The sequence below is a fragment of the Ciconia boyciana genome, chromosome 6 (assembly GCF_034638445.1).
Source record: "Ciconia boyciana chromosome 6, ASM3463844v1, whole genome shotgun sequence".
NCBI classification, from domain to species: domain Eukaryota; kingdom Metazoa; phylum Chordata; class Aves; order Ciconiiformes; family Ciconiidae; genus Ciconia; species Ciconia boyciana.
This window is the reverse complement of record NC_132939.1, coordinates 6,481,532-6,502,869: the sequence shown is the minus strand read 5'-3', so window position 1 is coordinate 6,502,869 and position 21,338 is coordinate 6,481,532. Positions and strand designations below refer to the sequence as shown.

The following is a 21,338-nucleotide window of genomic DNA, read 5'->3' as shown; positions in this document are numbered from 1 at the left end:
AGAAGATGTATTTCCCAGAGTCCCGCAGCAGTACTGACTAACTCTCCAAGGATTAGAAATGGAGCCTACAGTGCAGACGTTCATATCCAGTCAGATGAGACCCACTTCTATTCCCATCCGCACTAGACACATCGCGTCCGTTGTAACACAAGTAAACTCCTTCTCCTCCACCACAAAACCCTGATCTTCACATCTGCACCTTAACCACTAAATTGTCATTCCTGAGGAAAAGTCCTCTAAATAGTTTACTGAACTAGGATCAAGGGAAGGTGGATTTCATTCTCTGTATGACAGTGACTTGCCAAACAGTCTTTCCCATTTGTTCACTTCTTCATGCTCGTGTTTTCCTTCTCCACTTCTGTAAGCTGTTTTCAGGTGGGCAGCTTAGGGTAGGAGTGTTCCCTTGCTAAGCATTACTACACGACCTAATAATTCAGATCCATTTTCAGTATCCCTGCATATTAGCATAACGAAAACAACAAGTAGATGGTAGTACTGAACAATCCTGCCTCAGCCAAAGAAAACAAGCTTTCACACCCAGGCAAGTTTAGAAGCTATAATCTTTTCCTCTGTTCAAACTCTCAATTATAGCTAAACTGAATTTGAAGAAAAAAATGTGTTATTTTTGTTAATGCTGGCTGGTATTAAAATTTAACTGCCTAGATGTATAATATGCCTAGGTTTTATCTCTAAATCTATTCCTCTGGTTTGGGTCTTAGGATGACCAGAAATCAGTGTTCCTGAAAAACCTTGGAATCAACCTGTGCATGAAAAATAAAAAGGGAAAGGAAAAAAAAAATCATCACACTGCGTATTTTAAATGGGCTATGTTATTCCATCTTTACAGTACTATGCATACAATAGAAAGACAGTAGAGAGAGTTAAATACTTCCAGAAGGCAATTTGGACCTCATATTGAGATGAATTACTTTGTAAGTAATTCTAGCTCTAGTCACTTTGAAGATGACAACTTATCTTCATCCTTTATGCCGGGAATAAAAGCACTACTCAATTAGCAGCCTCCAGTCAGGTGACCTGAATCCCTCTCCTCCTTCCTTAACAGGGATTAACTTCTCCTTGTGTTAACAAGGACTTGATGCCCTTCAGCAACATGTCTGTATGTTTTGTCCTTCCCTCTCCGCCTCCTTTTTTTTTTTTTCTTTAAATGTGCTAGCTAGACAGGCTATTCATTTGGATTGTATAAGCCACAGATATTCCATTTTTTTCTAGAAGCTTCACTTTTGGTAAAGATGTTTCAGCCTATAACAGGAATTTGGATGCAGGGACCTAAGGAACTTTCCATTGCTCAAGCTTATCACAAACACAAAGATTTGCTTGAAGTGTTAACAATAATTGACATTGCCGTGGAGGACTGACAATCAAAGAAAAAACAAGAACCATCTGTAAAATATTCTATTGTTCAGTCAGAAAGATGAAAAATGTGTTACAGAACCTATGGAATAGGACATCAGGTTTTGGTCACCAGCAGGAAACTAGAACATTGCTTTATGTGAGTGTATAAATATAGATGTTCATAAACCAAATACTTTCCACTGCTTTTGTGTATTTAAAAAGAGACACCAGACAAGTTTCTAGGCTTTGAATCTTCTCTTCCTTGCCCCAGAAAGCAGTTTAATAAAAAGCACTGTCTCTGTTAGAGTGGTTTGCAAAAAAAAAAAAGGCAACCAAAATAGATCATATTTCTGAAATTGCATTATGGTATTATGTCTGCCTTCGGTGTTTTGAGCTCTTTTCAGTATGGTGAGAAGGAAATAATTCCTTAGAACTACAGTAATAAAGGCAGCTATCATACTCCTACATTACTTCAATACTATATTAGCTCTAATACTTTAGTCAACTATAGTGAAATAAAACTTACCTTAAAAATCAAATCTTTTTTCCCATAACGTAGCTCTTTCAGCTGGGCTTGAATCTTTTTTGACTGAAAGTAAGGATAATAAAATCAGGGTTTTTTTTATTTTAAATATTTACTTTTAAGATCAGAAAAAAAAAAGTAGCAAGTTCTGACAACAGAAGAAACTAGATCGCCTTTAAAGTGCAGAAAAATAACCACAATCAAAGTTCATTGCTTTTCCAGGGTAGCATGTCTAAACCAGGCAAAAGTGTCAAGGAAAATGTAAAATGGTACTCACCTAAAGCACATCCATGAGTTAGTACTATTGTGAATAGCCGTTTGGCTTACACATTTTAGACATGAGATGTTATTAAGACTTTCCATGAAGCACAACTTAAGGCATCACCTTCAAAGTAAAGAATCTTCTTTTTCTTAGAGGGAAAAAGTTTCCATAGTGCTGCATAGGTTCTTCTTTGTAATGACCAGGGAGTTCCAGAGAGTATCCAAATGAACTAAGTTCTCAGTTTGTGACCACGTCGTCTAAAATAGGCATAGTTATGCTGATTTATATCAGCTTAGGCTGGTATTTATTTTAAATATTGTTAAATTTATCCTTAAAATAATTTTAAGTAATAATCTATACATTCTTTTACTTAATTAAACAAAATATAATAGAAATGGGGTTTTTTTATACTACACCCAACTATTTCACCCTTTATCTAAGAATTCTGTCAAAATAATAATTTCTATTTAATAAAATCCACAGTCTCAACCGATATTCAGTAAGTTTTCTCGCATTAGTTAATACCAAATGTTTAGAACTCCTTGGAATGGATGAGAAGTCTATTCCACATTTACTGAAACAGCACATCCATAAACATAACATATTACAGATGGTAGTATATCTTCTGCAAATTGGAGTTTTTAGAAAGATTTGATGTCTTTCCAATTGGTTCAGTCAAATTCAGTGACAGACTTTTGGGAAGGATGAAGGAATCTAAAGATAAAATTTTAGAACTTGCTTTAAATATTTAAGAAGTAAGGCCAAATTGGTTATTGTATTCCCTAAAATCTGAAACAAATAGCCAAGATCAGTTCATCTCACTTCTTTCTTCTGTAACTATATCTGCTGTTATTTCATCTACACAGCAGATCGTGCCAATTGCCTGCACTCAATAGCCCTGTCCTCTGATCTGGACAATGCAGTCGGTAGAGCTACGGAATATATTCCGCATCATCTAAAGACCAATGAGACAACCTTAACCATCTTTAATTGTTCTAGGAGTTCTGCTTAAGAAAGTACACAGGCTCTGTGACATACAAGGTATCCAAAAGGGCTACAGAGGAATCTAAGAGTTACAATTAAAGTATCACTCATTTGCTAAATCACAAACCTGTGATGAAATTAAGAGTTATGGAGCTAAACGTATTCAGTGCATAATATAAGTGACTCAAAAGCACGCATATGACCTGTAATTCCTTGTGATAAAATTTGGTTGTTTTGTGGTTTTTCTGTGCTTCTAGGGAGAGGACATACAAAAGCTTTTAGTGCAGTCAGCCAGATAAGATCATCATTAGACACAGGCTGATAACGATCTCTAAGCCACAGCATCTGGGAATATTTCCCTGGCACATGCCCCTTTCTGTTTCCTGGGAAGCCCGAGGTTTGCACCACCCTGCCTTCCTCTCCTCAGGGCTCTCAATTCCTGGAGAAGAAAAGCCAGCCATATAAACTGTATAGGATCACAAGCATGCTCCCGTCTACGCAACTGGACAACAAGGAATCACAGGGCTCACTAAAACTGTTTACATGCAGCCTGAGAGAGCAGAACGAAGCAGGAGCTTCCCGGTAGGCAACTCTATCCATGAAGGGCATTTGATCTAATAACTAAAAGGATACTGATTTCACACAGTTGTAATGCTTGGTGAGCACAGTACTTAATTAAAGAGCAGAAAATACACTGCGTTTCGCTGGCTGACACCACCTAACTGGCAAAACAACAACAAAAAAAGGATGCTCCTGTAGCATCTTTGTTTGTTCTAATGGCACTAACCCACTTAAAAGCCACAAATTATTCATAAAGTCTGAGAGTCCTAAGGTTTAAAATACACTCACAATCTGCTGCCTTGAGAGTTAGCTGGTTTATGTTTAGTTTTCTGAAATTCTCTGACAGCGAGGCTTGTCACACTACAGTAAATTTAACTTAATCTTAGGTTTCACCCTTAGATTTAAAGACATTTATGTTGCAAATATTAAAGAGACATAATAAGGGAAAAGATCTTCAAGTTAATTACCAAGATGTACATTCAAGTACATTCAAGATGTTACGCAGCTAGGAAAAACAAACTTGAAAAAGAGGGGAAAACAGAAAGCTGTGTTGCACACACTGACAATTTTTTTAGCAGTAAACAAGGGAAGAAAATATATTTGTATTCATATACTGTGGCATGTTTGAAAGCAACAATGGTGATGTAAGAAGATAACATAGATTTTGACAAGCTAGCAAAAAAACCCAAACCCAAAACCCTATTATTTCCTACCATTGAGGATTTCTCAGAAACAGTGGTTGAAGATCTTCAGTTAGGCTAAATAGCTAATATAACTAGAAATCTCTACTTTGACCTCATAAGTTTTGAGCTTTAAGTTAAAAAGTAGAGTCTTTAATGAAGAAAACACGTTCAACCATAATTATGAAAATTTTAGTCAAGAAGTGTGTTACAGTTGTTTCATTCTGGCAAAGTGCAATGACTTTCGCAGAAGTTATCTATGCAAAAACCCATGACTAAAGTAATGTAAATGAGTAAATCAGATTCACATATAGTAATGCCCTCTTTCATGAAAAGTTAAATAGCTAAAGGGACTGCTCGCACGAATGCAGTTACTTGTACGTTTATGCATTTGCAACAAAATAGGGCTTTTGTATCAACTATCTTTGCTATCTGCTCTTCAGTAGAGAGGAGATTTCTTTCCCTGTATTTTATAAAGTGACCCTTTTTTCCTTGAGGTAATGAAACATTCTAGGAATCAATAATAATAAATCTTTCCTGTCTCCATAAATTATTTTTAAAAAGGCCTTTAGCTATTCCTGTCTTATTCTAGGCACGGAGATCAGGGAAATGAAATCAGTTTTATATATGTTATAGATGTATAATATACATCTACAGAGCTATATGTGCTTTTCATAAGCATGCCCAAACTTTATTTTATTTGTCTAAAACTTGAGTTTGCAGCTTGCTTTCTAATACATTTGAGTTGCTTCTAGTGCCGTCACAGAAATAAGTTCAGATGAGAGTGCTTTAGGAACACTCACCATACATGCATAATATATAACCTATACCAGAACCTCAGTAGAAAAGACTGACGCAAGCTTCTTTTGGGTATGTTAGATTTAGAATAGAGAGGAACCTTACTTACCTCTTCTGCATGAATACCACAAAGCTTGTTTCCTGACAGGAGCTTGTTTTTGAGGCTTTTGTTCTGAGAGGGGGGAAAAAAAAAATAGAGTTTTATTACTGAAAGTTACTGAAATATTAAGGGACCCTTTACATATTTGATCATACTCGTTTCATTTTATACATGGATAACACCTTCAAGTCACCAGCAAAGACACAGCTAAGAAGACAAGATAGATGCATCATGGCACAATATCCTCTCTTACGGAATTCTAAAAGGCTATGACTTTGCATTAAAACCTGCTTTCACATGAACAGGACTGCACATAGAAACCTTCCAAAACACTCTAGCAACTGAAAGCAATTTAGACTGGCTATGCTGAGGTAAAAAAGGAAAGAAAAAACCTTCTAATCCTTACCTGGTGTTAATGGCACAGCTCAATATAATTTTCAGTAAATCATTATAACAACTGCATAATAAGGCCAAGATCTCATCACTCAACCTTGATGATCAAATTCATGGGGTCTTTTTGATAAATTTCATAATTTAAAACTGCAAGTAATCAAAAAACTTTAGAAGGTTAGCTACCTGATAGTATTTTGCCAACTCAATATGCTTTTTCATGTAGGAGATTTAAATGTATTTCTTCTCATTTTCAGGGAAAATAATAAACCTTGATAAAATGAATTTTCAGTTGTCTGGTTATTCTTTCTGCACTCCTCACTCATATTCTCCCATAATTGATAGTCAAGGGTAAAGATCTCTCTGCAGTGTGGACAACTTTCAAAACTGGTCAGAAACATAAGTATTTGATAAGCTTCAAGTGCTGGATATAACATGCTTACACTAAAAAGAAATGAAAAGAACACCAAAACCAACTTCTCCTGCGCTAATGAACTGTAAACATACCTACAGAAACCTAGCCCATCATTTCAGGAATGTATATTTATTACTGAATAGCAATAGATTTCTTGAATACTGTGCACAAGAACAAGCTGGCATTAGAGAAAGAAGGGTAATTCCATCCAGGACATCAGTTCAAATTTAGGTCCACATCCCACTGAAACACTGGAAGCTTTATTTCCAAAATTAGAAGCTCGGAGTTTTTCTTGAAAAAACCCTTTCTTATTAATGCAAATGCAAAGAAACTAAAATTCCATTTGAAACCTCCTTTGCACAATTCCAAAATAAGGAGAAGATATGACATCATTTCACACGTTTCACTGTTGCTCTCTACCGTGCACCAATACACACCACTGCAGAAACAATAAATCTTTTCCAGCTGTTTGACACGGGCACCCACAGTTCTATAACACAACAAAAAGGAATTGGGATGTTCCTTTGAATGCGACAACCCAGATTCTGCCTCACAAAATGTGATTTGCAAAGGGCTGGGTGTGGGGAGGGAAAACAAATGTTGTGCTCATAAGTCTCACAGTCGATTACTTTTTGTTCTTTATTTGAAAACTATGTTGTAGCTCATCACAGAGCAGCACCTTACTGTACTAACCACTGTAGAAATACAGAACAAGACAACTGGCTCTGCACAAAGGGAATTGGGTAGCAGATACAAGATGAACAAAGATAAACCAAGTAGAAACCAAAGAGGTGAAGCACGCCCAGCACATCTATTGCTCACCTGGGGTGCATCTAAAGAGCTATGGTGTACTGTGATCAGACAGAAGATGTGATTGGTTTCGCACAAAAGATCAGCATCACCTCTTGGAGTGATGGCCAAACAGATGTGCCAAAGGCACTGCTTCATTAGGGAACTGGACTTAATTAACCCAGGAAGTCAAGTCATCACTTTTTTTTGACTAACTAGCTTCATTATCCTCCAGTCCCCCTACAGCCTGGCAATGGTTGGTTTAGGTAACAGACTCTATCCATATTTCAGAATCAAAGTAAGAATGAGTTGTAATCCTTACATTTTTACTCATTTACCTTCCTTTTGCAAAGCATAAGCTACTAGAAGAAATACTTCTATTAATGCATTAACAGTTCACAAGTAACTTCTACATGTGCTATTTTGAGAAGGCCTTGCTGCAACCCAGAAAGTGAAGAACTGAATGCCTACCACCTCAAAAGGACGCACATTGTATTAGATGGTTGTCACAATTTCCACGTTTTGTGCCAAAGTAGCCTGGCAAAAGAATATAGTTCAAAACCAAAACTCGATGAAAATCTTTTAACTTAGGAGATGAACTGCGACTTGGAGATTTAGCTAGGTTTAACAGGATTTACCAATACTGTCTCATTATCCAGTCTACTAGCAACAAAAAAACAGGGTTACCAGAATGTAGGCAAAACAGTCATGATTTAATCTGCACTTAATGTTTTTAGAAATGAGAGCAAGCATTAAAGGTTGCAATTATCAAGAGCATAATAAGCAGGAGCTTGTCAGAGGTAGATGACAACTTCTTGCTTACAATTTGAGTGTTTATGTTACTTAGCAAATCACATGTCACTGTCAAATATAGCTTTGCATCCTGATTAATAGTGATAATTTTCTATCACAGAATGTGAAGTATACCAGTAAAAATATGTGAAGTATGATAGAGTCTGATTTGATTGGGATTCTGAATTAAACGTTTCAAAATGGAGAGTCTGACCAGGTACATATTCTGTAAGTTTGCTAGAAAGGGGCTATTCAAAATCGGATCAATTAATCAATTAGATTTTTAGGTTCAAAATGCTTGTGAGTCAGGACAGAAGTTCTGACTTCTAAGTCTTAGATAAGGATTCAAGATGATGCTTCTTATTGTCCTATTAAGCATCCTTCAAAGAACAGCAACAAATAAGTTTAACTAGAATTTTACGCAGTTTTTATTGCAAACATTTTATTTGTAATGAAGTACTGGAATGGAAAAGGTCTTGGACATTTCAAGTTTAAAAAACAATAAAAGTTTAAGGAATTAATTCAGTACCTGTAAACATGTCTTTAATAGCCTCTTTTACAATTATGTAGAATAATGATTTTAATTAGACATGGCCTTTTAGATGTAGAGAAAGGATACCATTATATTCAAACTAAATAGGTATTTTAATGTATCTGAACATCTTGGAAAGCTTATAGCACAAACTGTTAGTTAGAGTAATCATATCATTAAGCCAAGTTACTGTAGTATCTAATTCTTAATTTACTAAATCTTTTAACTCATTTGCACCAGTGGTTTCAGTGCATCCCTAAATTCAGGTGCAGAAAACTGCTGTCAGTGGTTGCCACATGTGCAGGAATCCTGTTGTCGCTTCCCATGCAGTCGATTCTTACTGTCCTGGTACCTACACTCAAGAAATAGTACCACATGTGAGTACAGTGTCTATCAGTGTCCTCCAAAAAAGTGAGAACTCTCAAAGACAACTTGTCAGATTTGTTAACATAGTCTTCACAGAGCTTCCATACTGAAAATAAAAAGCTTTCTACCTCATTCCTAAATAGATTTGTCAGTCAGTCCCTGGGCATTTTTTTTCCCCTCCTCTTATACTGACATAACATTCACATATTTTAGTTGAGTTCTGATTTTATTTTCAATATGTGAGACCAGGCCTAACGGAAGCTGAATTCACTATATGGATATTGACAGTAACCCTACATTTAGGTTGCCTAAAGATCTCCCACTGATATAAAAGCACATAGAAGAAGCTGTAGTGTTACAGTTGCTTTGCCAGTGTGCCTTTGGAACCTGCAAGGAAAAAACCCCTTGCTCGCTGGCTAGAGGGGTATATATTCCTTTCTCTTCCTAACTTTTGAAAATAATCCCTTCGCTTCTGTCATTTATTCTCCTGAATCAAAGGCCAGTAGCCAGCCAAAATAATCACCAAACATCTGAAGAGATGCACCTATACATTACTACCAAAAGCAGCAAACCCTACCGTGACAGACTGAGCCCATCACCTCTCCAGAGAAGGGAGAGAGAGGAAAGAAAAATACAGAGATATGACTACCTTAGCATTCTTAGAAAACAATAACCATGATGCCAACGGTCCTTTCTTTTCATATTGTTAGAGAATTTTACTAACTTTTATCTCAATAAAATTCAGGTCTCCTTCCCTCTGCAATACCAATGCATAATGGCTGAAAGGTGTGACACGGGCTTTTTTAGTAATTTTTTTTTTTTAATTCCCATCTCCCTGTTAGGAAACTTGGACAAAGACTTAAAAAGAAAAGCACAAACTATACACTTAAAAGCTCGATAGAAGCACTTTTACAGTTGCAGTTGTAGTTCCTTCCTTTTCTGCAAACTCATTTTATTAAAATAATTAATTATATAGCTACATATTGTATTTTTCATAATATCCCCTCCTCATTTAGCATATACAATAAACATGCCATGAGGCAAGAGTCATGGTTTATAGGCATTGTTAAAGGAGAGAAACTACCCCTGGGTCCAGTTTAAAGGGGTTTATCATCAATGCAAATCTGAACTTATGAGGATTAACATTTATCTGATGTATCGTATATTCTACTTACAGAAGGCTAAAATTATGCCACTGATGTCAAAGGCACAGATTTTCAGATGTAATTTCTTGAAGTTAGGTTATCTTGACCTCTGGCCACACAGATGAGTGCTTTAATACTCTTACTTTTATATTTCATAATTTGAAACGCCAGTATTACCTCTTTGAAACAGCATCAAGATCTCAGCCCAGGATGAACAAACTATACAACGTAGACATCATCAGTACAAAACAAGTTTAGTTTGCCTGCTAGCCTCTGAAAGCATGAGGACACAAAGTATGTTCAAGGAAAGAAAATCACTTTCTCTCTCAGAAAATTATTCCCAGCAATCAACTTCAATTCAGACATTTTATCTGAGGTTTGACAGCAGTTGTTTGTTGTATACAAGATAAATTTGGCTCTGCCTCCCCTTGATGAATAGCGCAAATCAAACCATGCTGAGCCCCTGCTCATCATTGGAACATTCTCTCTTATGGGCATCCTGCTAAATAAAAAAAACCCAAACCAACAAACCCAAGAACAACAAAAAACCCTGGACTCTGCTCAGCAGGAGTGTCAGGGCCAATTGCCCAGATGAACTGTTTTCCACCTCCTGTTAAACCAAAGCGGTTCACTGCGCCCTTAGGAGGGAAATCAGAAGACAGCAACGGATCAAATCCAATATCTGAACTTACCTGATATCACAACGTATTGGTACCCATTTTGCTTTGGATATTAGCTTTGTATTTCACAATGATGGAAAATGTTTTATATAGCATGAAACAGTGCGACTGCTTTAATCCCAGCAGGGTTGGCTCAGCCCTTCATCTTTCCGAGACAGATAAACTGAGTTTCCTGCAATCTACTATGTGAGGTTTTTCAGATAAGACCTTAAGAACTGCTGTTCTACCCTTCCTTATGGCCAGTAAAGACATTGTGACTTTTTGTAAGAGGAGGAGTTTGCCTTGATATTCTTGACGATGTTTGAGTATCTTTTCCCCCCAGTGTTTCAGCACTCAAGTGTGCCAAACAGCTGACAGACTCTGCCCCATCAGTGTATTTTAGTACTCATGATGCATATATGAACTCCACATCGTTCAGATCTGGCTGGATCAAAACTCAGAAAGCACCATTGTCCTTCTAGCTCTGAATTCCTGGGAAAAGCCCACTTTCACCACAGCCAGGCTTCAGCCTCTCTGTGCCCAGAAATGCCCTCCGACACCTCTGCCTGGGCTGTATTTAGGAGGCACAATGCAACACGCAGAAGCTGACAGCCGAACTGGGTAACCCCGGCAAACACATCACATTGCTGCTGCTGTAAGCTGAGACATACTTGGACTTTTTATGTCCTGTTTTGTTGGTTTGGGTTTTTTTTCCGTAACCTGTCCCCCTGCCTTACACTCTTACATTACAGATAAAGGCACATAAGAGCAAGCTTCCCCAAACAGTATACATTTCTTTTCCTCTGCATATCTATCCCTTTTAATACTAGAGGCTGCTATGTTTTCTCCCAAATTCCAGGTAGTCCAGCTGAGCTGAAGGAGTTGATAAGCAACACACAAAAATCTTCTGTTGGAGCTTTTAGCAATTTTAGCTTTTTGTGTTGGGTGCCACAGGTCACAGGTACAACTATTTAGAAGCACACGATTTCCATGAATCCCCAGGCATGCAGGGGAAGCCCAGACACCAACACAGTCTTCTAGTGAACTGAGCACACGCTTTTGTTGTTTAGTTGAGAAGTGCTGTGTCCACAACTTCTTCCAAACATTAACCTGGAATAATTTGTGCCCCAGGGAAGCACACAGAGAAAAGGAAGGGCAGAGTCAGAAATATATCTAGGCACATAGAGCTTCCTCCTGAGAAAAATGGTGCATATGTGACATGCACAGTGTGCTGGTGTTGGCTGGGATAGAGTTAGTTTTCTTCCTAGTAGCTGGTATAGTGCTGTGCTTTGGATTTAGGATGAGGATGATGTTGATAACACACTGATGTTTCCGTTGTTGCTAAGCAGTGCTTACACTAAGTCAAGGACTTTCCAGCTTCTCATGCTCTACCGGCTGAGAAGGCTGGAGGTGCCCCTGAAGCTGGGAGGGGGCACAGCCAGGACAGCTGACCCCAACCGGCCCAAGGGCTATTCCATACCATACGGCGTCATGCTCAGTATAGAAACCGGGGGAAAGCTGGCCGGGGGGCTGCTGCTTGGGGACTGGCTGGGCATCGGTCGGCAGGTGGTGAGCAATTGTTTTTCATTTGCCTCACTTGTCTTTCTTGGGTTTTATTTCTCTCTCTTTTTGTTATTTTCCTTTTCATTACAATTTATTATTATAATATTATTTTATTTCAATTATTAAACTGTCTTGACCTTAACCCATGAGTTTTCTCACTTTTACTCTTCCGATTCTCTCCCGCATCCCACTGCGGGAGAGTGAGCAAGCCGGGCTTAGTTGCCAGCTGGGGTCAAACCACGACAACAGCGATAGCCCAATTTTACAAAAAAATCTCTGCTCTAGCAAATTAGCAATTCCTTATGTCTGAGGCACAGTAAGTATGTCCTGCAGTTGTGCCCCATATAATCCCATTGCGTAAAACTGAAATGCAACGTCACTATCTTCTATCTGTACTTCATCAGCTATCTAACATTCGCCAGATGACAACACCGATAACTTCAGGCAGCTGCTTCCATATGCACCACTGCTGCTCAAGTCCTGCCTTACGCAAAGTTTGTTGCGGGTAGCCTCCACTATTGCTGTGCATCACCTCCAAATCTCTCCATGAACGAAGTTTTGCTTGTTTTGCGCTAGCAAAGCAGCATGAGGCTGTCTGAAGACATCTCTTAGCCATGGCCACAACCATGGTTTTGCTGCATCATAGAACAGTTGCGGTACAATGACAGCACAATGTTAAATGAACCAGAGTAAGGAGATATAGAATAACAATAATAAAAAGAAAAGTATACATTTTGAATATTTGGGTTTTCTTTTTTCAATCTCTTTCTCTCTTTCTCTAAATGTAAGCATGAGAAGATAAATATACATATATATATATTTAAAGTCATAACAAACTAACACGTTGCAGCATCTTGGATTGGATCTAGTATAGACTAACTTTTTAGTCGTATTCCCACCTAATCATGCAAAAAACCTAGGAAGTATAACACAGGAAAAAATTGTAGCACATGTTGAGATCTGATTCCATCCTAACTGTGGAAGAGATCAGTGTGTAAATGTGAGCCTGCCTTTCACTCAAAAGGAAACTGCAGCTTAGAGGCAGTTAGAAGTTTTTCTATAGCTAAAAAATGCATTTCACCTGTTGCCTTACAATATCATTATGCAAATACAGAGTAACTCATCTTCGATCTAGCCTCTCTCACGCACATGCTCTTTTCTCAGAATCTTTTCATATATTTGAACTTTTTAATGTTTCCACACAGAAAGTCTAAACACTGGCTTCTCCATAAAAGCTCACCCCTACCAAAATTAATGGTTTAAGTGGGATTTGTGTCTCTAAAGCGCATATCATTGATAGACTCCATTGAAAATGATTGTTTAATGACCTAATAGGAAGGTTTAATTCACAGTCTAGTTGCCACGAGATTAGCATCTGCATCAGTCAATTGCCTAGATGACTAGTTGCAGAGCAAACCCCAGTCACCCATAGATCTGCAGCTCTCCTTGTGTCTCAGACTTCATTCAGAACACAGGTAAGCACAGGAGTATCAGACTAGTGTGAGACTATTCTCCCCCGCCCAAGATGAAGTGTTTAAGTGCTCTTCAAAGGCAGTTGGATTTAAGATGTCCTCCCTTGCTATTCACTGACAAAGACAAACCATTAGCATTGTGAGAAGGATTAGAGAACTGCTGCTGTGTTTTAAAATTTCAACATTTCTACAGAATGAGTTAAGATGCTGATTCTCCATAGCAGTCTTTTATATTAAAAATGTGCAATGGGATCTAAGGAATTGAGTCACTTTAGGGCTCAATCATTCATGACTGTTATTAGAAATACTTGTGCTCTGAATTCAAGAGAAATTCATAATGCAGTTACTCAGTCACCAGCTCTCTGGCAGTCTCTGGGACTAGCTCTTCTTCAGGTAAAAAACGTGACTAAAAAGCTCTTTAAAATTCTGAGTAAATACATTAGTTTTAGTAATGACTACTATATTTAAACTGCTGTTTGCACTACATTTAAAGATGTGGGGTTTGTTTTTCATCCCTTTTAGCCTGTATTTTGAATTGCGTGTCTCCAAGTCACAATAGGTTTTGCTCTACAGCTCTCACCTAAGGTGAAATTTATTTCCTGTCCAGTCCTCACCATTAGAATCACTTGGAGAACGATGCCTACTCAGAACGCTGCAATTCATTCATGGTGAACAGTCATTTGGGAGCTATCCTCATTCCTTCTGTTTGCCAGGTGGAGTTCAGAGTCTTCACTATGACCTGTAAGCAGCTTGTGCCTCCCTGCTATCACCTCCATGTTCCAATAAAAAAATAAAATTATAGAATCATAGCGTATCTCGAGTTGGAAGGGACCCATAAGGATCATTGAGTCCTACTCCCTGCTCCTCGCAGGACTACCTAACACTAAGCCATATGACTAAGAGCGTCGTCCAGACCCTCCTTGACATCTGACAGGCTTGGTGTCACGACCACTTCCCTGGGGAGCCTGTTCCAGTGACCGACCACCCTCTCAGTGAAGAACCTTTTCCTAAGGTCCAATCTGAACTTCCCCTGGCACAGTTTCATTCCATTTCCACGTGTAAATAAAATAAATGTAAATAAAATGTAAATAAAATATTTTTTTAAAAAGAGAGCACTGGAAAGAGATCTGCACTGTAAAAGGAAAATTATAGTACAGTGATACTTCTCTAATACTTGGGATCTTGCTTCCTTCTTCCTCTTTTTATCCGAAATAACTGAAATTTGGCAACTTTTCACACTTGCTAAAACACGCACCTGAATATTAATATTCTGCCAGTTTGCAAATATGTACCTACAGACAAAAAAACTGTTTTAGAAAAAAAGCAAGTACCTGAATGACTATTATTGTTTATAGGGTTAGGATGCAATATCTAATGTTGGTACATGCAATCTTTTGTATGCATGTTTTAAATAGTTCAGTGGGGAAAAAAAAATATCGCAATCTCTCATCACTCAGAAACAGGGGACTTCTATGTTACAGCAATGAGTCAGTGTACTGGACTAAGTATTCTATTTTTCCAGTGTTTTTTGCTTTTGGATTGCAAAGGGTCACGGTGATTTATTTTCCTTATCTCTGAGTAAAGATAGCTTATGACAGGAAAATAATACACAAAAATATTTATTGGGCTGATTTAATTTTCAGTTACGCCTTTCTGTCATTTCAACAGGACTTTGTTATGGGAAAGCAAGCACGATTTCTAATTCTTTCAGTCAGATATTCTAATTAAAAACATATCAGCATATTAAATATAGGATCCCATTTTACAGAATTTATATCTGAAATAAGGGTAATTGCCTATGCTACGCAAGATTACCTAGAGAAGAATCCTGACAAGTCTTTGATCTTTCCCTTTGGTAGAGGTGGCTGAGTGCCCTGGGGATGGTTTGTGGGATCAATAAAGCAGAACACCTAGTTAGGTAGATGTTCGCCTGAAGCTCTTCTTTTCATTTGTTCGACACTTGTGAACAGAATGGTGAAAAGAAGCTGGTGCTGCTGCAAGCTGCAGGTTAGGCTTAAAAAAAAAATGCACAGTGAGAGCTCTGTTAAAGCAAGGTGACAGAAATGAAAAGAGCATTCTAAATGTGACCAAACGTAAATAAAAATAATCTAAATATAAAATGCATTTCTGACTTTCAAAAAGCAAGTTCCTCTATCACTAGAGAAGTGAAGGGTCATACTGGTTACATTCTGCTCTACAACTTCACTTTTTCTGCTGTACCAGCAGCAGGGGATGAAACGCTGCATTAAGCATATTTTAGATCCTTGCACATTTGCATCCCAGAATTGTCAACGTCTGTCTTAAAACATAAATGGCATAGTTATGAAAGGGGAAGGGCAGGAGATGACTAAGGAATACATTTATGCTGCTCTCTGTGGAGTCACATCACTCAGGTTTGCATTAATATTAATAGGCTCTGTCTCTGAATTCTCTCAGTAGCAGTGCACTGAGTATTTGTTGTTACAGAACTTTTTGGCCAATATATTTAATTTTTAAAAGAAGTTTTGCACATACGATCTACAGACATCTAAAATATACATCTAAAATGACATCTAAAATGTTTTGAAGAAGCTACTACAATCTTTCAATCAGGAAATAGATATCCCTGAGGCGATTTTACTGGGTTGATTCACATATTAAACATATTTCCACCATGCTGTGCTCATTCAATATACTGAGAGATAAGCACCTACAAAACAGGTACTAGATAATACCTTCTTCTTGCCTCTGTCCTGATATGGTCTTTCCCCACTTATAGAATACAAAGTGATTTCCAGAAGCATCATAATTTCCATGTTAGGTTATTTCAGCACTTCCTAAAACATTATTTTTAATTCATAAATTCTATGCAGGGACTATCACCAGTGCTACAAGGTTTGAAAGGTGAGACCTCCTGTAAGAGTAGAGTTCATATCAGGAGGCAAGGCAATGCAATGCTGGCTCCATCTTTGGAAGAGATGAAGTACAAATGAATTCACATTCTCTTGTATCTTGTTAAGCAAATCATGGTAGCAATTTACCACAGTTGGCACGTGTAGAAAACCATAAGCCACATCCATGTATCTTCAAAACATCCGAAGCGTAACCTGAACACCATCCACTGTCCTACTATATCAGGTGCAGGCAGCAACACAAGCTCTACCTATGTTTGAAGCAGGCAGGACATGAGATATCTTCAGCCTTGAAGTGGCCCAGCTGCATTAGCAGGGAGACTGCCATCTATAAGCAGCATGGAGTAAATTAGTAAATAGCTCACTTAATGCAAACGCAGGCACAGGACAGTTTGCATAGGCAATCAGGGGTATTCTTACTCTACTGGCACAGAACTCTAATCCAAACGTCATTAATCTTTAATTATTTCCTAAAAGTCATTCTGCAAGATGAATAGAAGTCAGGAGTAGAATCTAATTCAAAGGACCTGACTGACATTTTTTGAGCCATTAACACTATTTCTTCAGGAATCATTGACCTACCCATGATAGTGAACTTAAATTTTTATGCCAGGATCCCTCCTCTTGGGAAGGGAGGAGGAAAAGAGTATATCCTAAGCCTACACTGAGCTATTTTTCTGCATTATTGAAAAGTGTTTCCCCCTCTTCAAGCTCAGTGCAGCAACATAAGATACAGATATTTTGTATTCGGCCGCTAAGGGTTCTTATGAAAAAAATTAAAAAGGCTCTGAGTACAGCTTAAACTTCTTTGGTTTCTGAGAGTAAATAACATATATCTATAAACTAACTAAATATGTTCAGAAAAAAATAAAATCCAATAGATAATATTTCAGTGAAAAACTCCAGAAGTTAAAAACCATCATAAAAAAAGTTGAAGACAAGAATTTTTAGTACTTATAAGAGAGGCTAATCAATCAAGAGGACATGGGACATCCTTCCTCTAAGAACATCTGGAACAGAAGGTGATCTGCCTGGTCATCTGCTAATCAGTTCCTATTTCTGACAGGAATATCTCCTTTTCATTAATGCTGCCATGAATATGGACTTGAGTAAATATCTCAAAGTCAAGGGAGGGTTTCTGCAAGACTTGGGGAGTTACCCTAATTGCCATTTGGAAAGCATGGCAAGACCTAATAACAGAGAACAGAACATGCACGTCAATGGAAATTGTAGGATTTACTGAGTGTCCACCTCCTGACAACAGCCAGGATCTGTAAAATAGGACGGAGGAATTATTCCTTCTACAACAGGTAGCACTGAAAAGACCTTGCTTTCAAGGCCTGACTTTGAAAGCTGCGTTAGCAAAGTATTTAAAATCTTCTCTGAAGAAGTTTGAAAGTAACTGCATGATTTTACACCTGTCCTTCAAATAGCATCACAGTTTAAAATATTTAGGACACAAAGCGTACTTCAGTAAACAATCCAGCCAGTAAAACGATGCTATGCTCTTACCTTCTGGGCTAGAGACTGCTCTGTCTTTTAAGCACAGGATAGCGGTTTGCAGATGGAATTCTTTTATAGGTCTGTTTCTCCTTACTTTAATCATTAGAAAAAAATCAGTATCAACTGTCAATACGTTATCACTCAAAATTGTATTTAACTCAATAGTTTGATAAATAGTATTTACAAAATCTCTTTGGCTGTGTTTTCTGTAGCTTAAGTACAGTCTATGCACATCGGCAAGGTATTTTTAAGACTGGAAACATGCTTTATGAGAAACAGAGACTTGCCATTTTCTAGATTTATGATCCTTGTTATTTTGCTGGATATAATATAGGCATATTAATCATAATAGCAATTATTTTGATATCGATTCAACTAAACTTTCACAGGACCTTTCATGCTAAAAGTAGAATTTAAAAAATCTGTGGAGTAAGAAAGAGATAGCTCTTCACTTCTCCCATCTCAACATCAAAGCCACTAAAATATTCAGAGGTCTATGTACGTGCACAAGGAATGTTTATGTTCCTGCTTGAGATTATCATGATGCAAAATATTTTGCTGAATGTGGTAACCGATGCATAAAATTACATCAGAATTAATGCCTAGTTGCACTTTCTCCGGATTCCTTCTAGATTCAGAACTAAGATGGGAAAATACTACATGCTGATGGGTTGGAAAAATTGAAGAACATTTATGCATCTGGAAAACACTCATGAATGCTTTAAAAACCTCCTCTGCTTGGGACTAAAATGTTGTACATCCCAAAATAAAAAGAGGAAGGCAAATTTATCCTAAGAAAGACCAGAAAAACCAGAAGAAAAGCAGGAAAACCAGAAGACACTCAGCCAAATAGTCAATATCCTTTGAGGACTGCATCAGTATGTGCAATGTCAGTCATGAGTTGAACACATCCCCTGCCCCCAGACATCAGTTAGCAGTGCTGGCTAACCACGTCAAGCACACACTGACACGCTAAGTGATGACAAAGCTATGCATAAAACAAAACAAAACTGTAAGACCAAAAGGAGGGGAGGGGCAGTAATTAATTTGTCTGCCTGGTGATTTAAGACGACTATGCACCAGGTCCATCATTCCTGTGTAGAGCCTTGAATTAACAAACACTGAAATTTTCATGCAGCTGCATGAAATTTATGACTCAGCCTGAAATTTCAGCTCCGAGAGCTGGCAAATGCAGCTATAACCATGGAGCACATTGTTGTAGCATTCCCCCAACATCAAAGGCTTCACAATCCTAAAGGGGTCTGCTATCTGAATACCAGGAAATGCGGCAAAACAAAATAAATAACAAATACACATTATTTATCCCTACAATACATTAAGAAAACCCATGCGCACACACAGAAGCAAAAGATATGAACGATACCTCCTCTACAAAGGCAGGGAGAGGTAAATTATGTAGAACAGCCCAGTACCGTTTACTGCTCCCATAAGAGGAAAAGGCTTACACAGAAAGCAAAAGGCCAAGCATGTCAACTATGTGCTCATTAGGTGCAGATTCTGGAGTGACACGAAAACAGCAAAATAAGCTAGTAAGAGTTGAGAAAAAACAATAAGCACAAAACCAGTGCAAGAGAGGCATATCTTCTTCAACATGAATTCAAATAGCTGCTGTAAAGTCAGGTAGCTTAACTGAAATTACTTAACTGAATTACACTGATTTAATGCTAAGCAAGTGTCAGACAACAGGTCTTATTGGGGTTTGTGTTTTTCAACATTGCATAAAATCCAAGTTGCAAACAAGTCACACACAAAAAGCTGTAATCACACAAGTGAATACTTTAATACATAAATGCTTGTTCATCGTCTCTCTCTCTCTCTGCTCTCTAGTCCTTCAATCCACAGTATGAAAACCTCATATGACTAACACGGTGCTTCTGGGCAGGTCTCAGCCTCGCCAGCATTCAGCAGTTCAGCAGCTCCCCTTAACCTCACAGACTCCCAAAATGAGAGCTGTCGTGTTGCGTCTCACTGAGATTCTGGAAGATCTAAGCTTGGCTTCTTTCTTAATGAGTGCAGATCCAATACCCACATAGCCATCTTTTCAAAGGGGTGCTCCAGTCCTGGAATTTTTGGTATTTTAGGGTCATGGAAGGAAAAGTACAGACATTTTAATCCCCTCTATAAAAGTTTTTCTGCTCTGCACAAAATACAAAAACATTCAGGACTCTTATTCCTAAGAGAATACCCACAAAAATGTGTGCAGGATTAATTTTTCTTTTTTTTTTTTTAATTCAACCATACTTTATACTTCAATACCTATTACATTTTTCCTTTTTATTTTAGTTGAAACTAAGTGTTAATAGGTTTGGACAAGAAAGCAAATTTGACAGTCAGCAGATTTCAGATTAATACTTGTCTTGGAAAAGAAAGGATGTAAAAATGTAATTTACCCAATCCGATGATATCAAATAGAATATTGGTCTGTCAGTCATAGGCAGGCAATCTAAGTAATGCATCTGCCCAGCAAATTTAATAACTTTTATGCTTATATACTTTTCAGAAATATCTTAGAGATCTGGCTCTAGGTCATAGAAGGTGTACTTCTCATGAATGCTTCTTAAAGCTACGGCTGACTACTCATACTATTTAAAAGTCACGTTTTCATCTGCAAAATATATTTCAATATTTACGAATACAGCTGGATTTTCAGAGGAGCAATCTTTTAATGAACTTACTGCTCAACAGCTGCATGTCTTGGAATCCATAATTATTTCTCAAAATCCAAATCCCACATTGATGATAAACCTGTGTCATTCCAAATTCCCACAAGTTCAGGATTTAAATTCATAGACTCATATTCCTGGCAAATATGAGTAACTATGCTTTGAAATACTAACAGCCAAGAGATGACATAATCATGAAGTAGACATTAAATATGCCAAGCCAGGCAGGTATGTGGTCCTATTCCCAATTATACTTATTATATTTAACCGATAATATCTCGTTTTACTTTGTTTAAGAAGAATTGGTCCTACTGATTGTTCTTTGGAATAATTGATTAACCAGAGAAATAAGGTATTTGGCAAGTAAGGAAAGGGCGAAATAAAACACAGAACAATCAGCATCTTGATTAGGGGCTACTAAAGAAGAATAGCCAACCAAGCCATTATCACCCACGCTGCAGCAAAGGCATCCATCTCAGAGGTGATGCTGATACCACAGCTTAACCAGGTAAGAGAATCAGCAAACACTTGTGTACTTTAGGGATCCTGATGCAAAGCTCAACAGAGGAAACTGAATCAGTCTAACTGTCCAAATACTTCACAAGCTTCTGTTGGGACTTTAAGACGGCTAAATCGCCACTGCTGGGGCTTGAAAGTAGAAGAGTTATACAGCTGCAGATTTGCTTAGTGGTTTATTAAAATTAGCAGGTACAAATACAGTTTTTACACTGATATTTGTAAAACAGAATCATAGAATCATTAGGGTTGGAAAAGACCTCTAAGATCATCTGGTCCAACCGTCAACCCAACACCTCCAGGCCTACTAAACCATGTCCCGAAGTGCCACGTCTACACGTTTGTTGAACTCCTCCAGGG

At 37.8% G+C, this 21,338-nt stretch overlaps 1 protein-coding gene across 1 annotated transcript in view; it reads right to left on the bottom strand.

Moving 5' to 3' along the window:
- The window catches only part of LUZP2 (leucine zipper protein 2), a 221,110-nt gene that overhangs the window by 63,390 nt on the left and 136,382 nt on the right, over window positions 1–21,338 (bottom strand). Inside the window, exons 8-9 of the mRNA XM_072864895.1 lie at window positions 5,271–5,333; window positions 1,880–1,942 (exon numbers count right to left, since the gene is read on the bottom strand). Of these exons, the coding sequence (XP_072720996.1) occupies window positions 1,880–1,942; window positions 5,271–5,333 (126 nt within the window). The remainder of the gene's footprint in view (window positions 1–1,879; window positions 1,943–5,270; window positions 5,334–21,338) is intronic.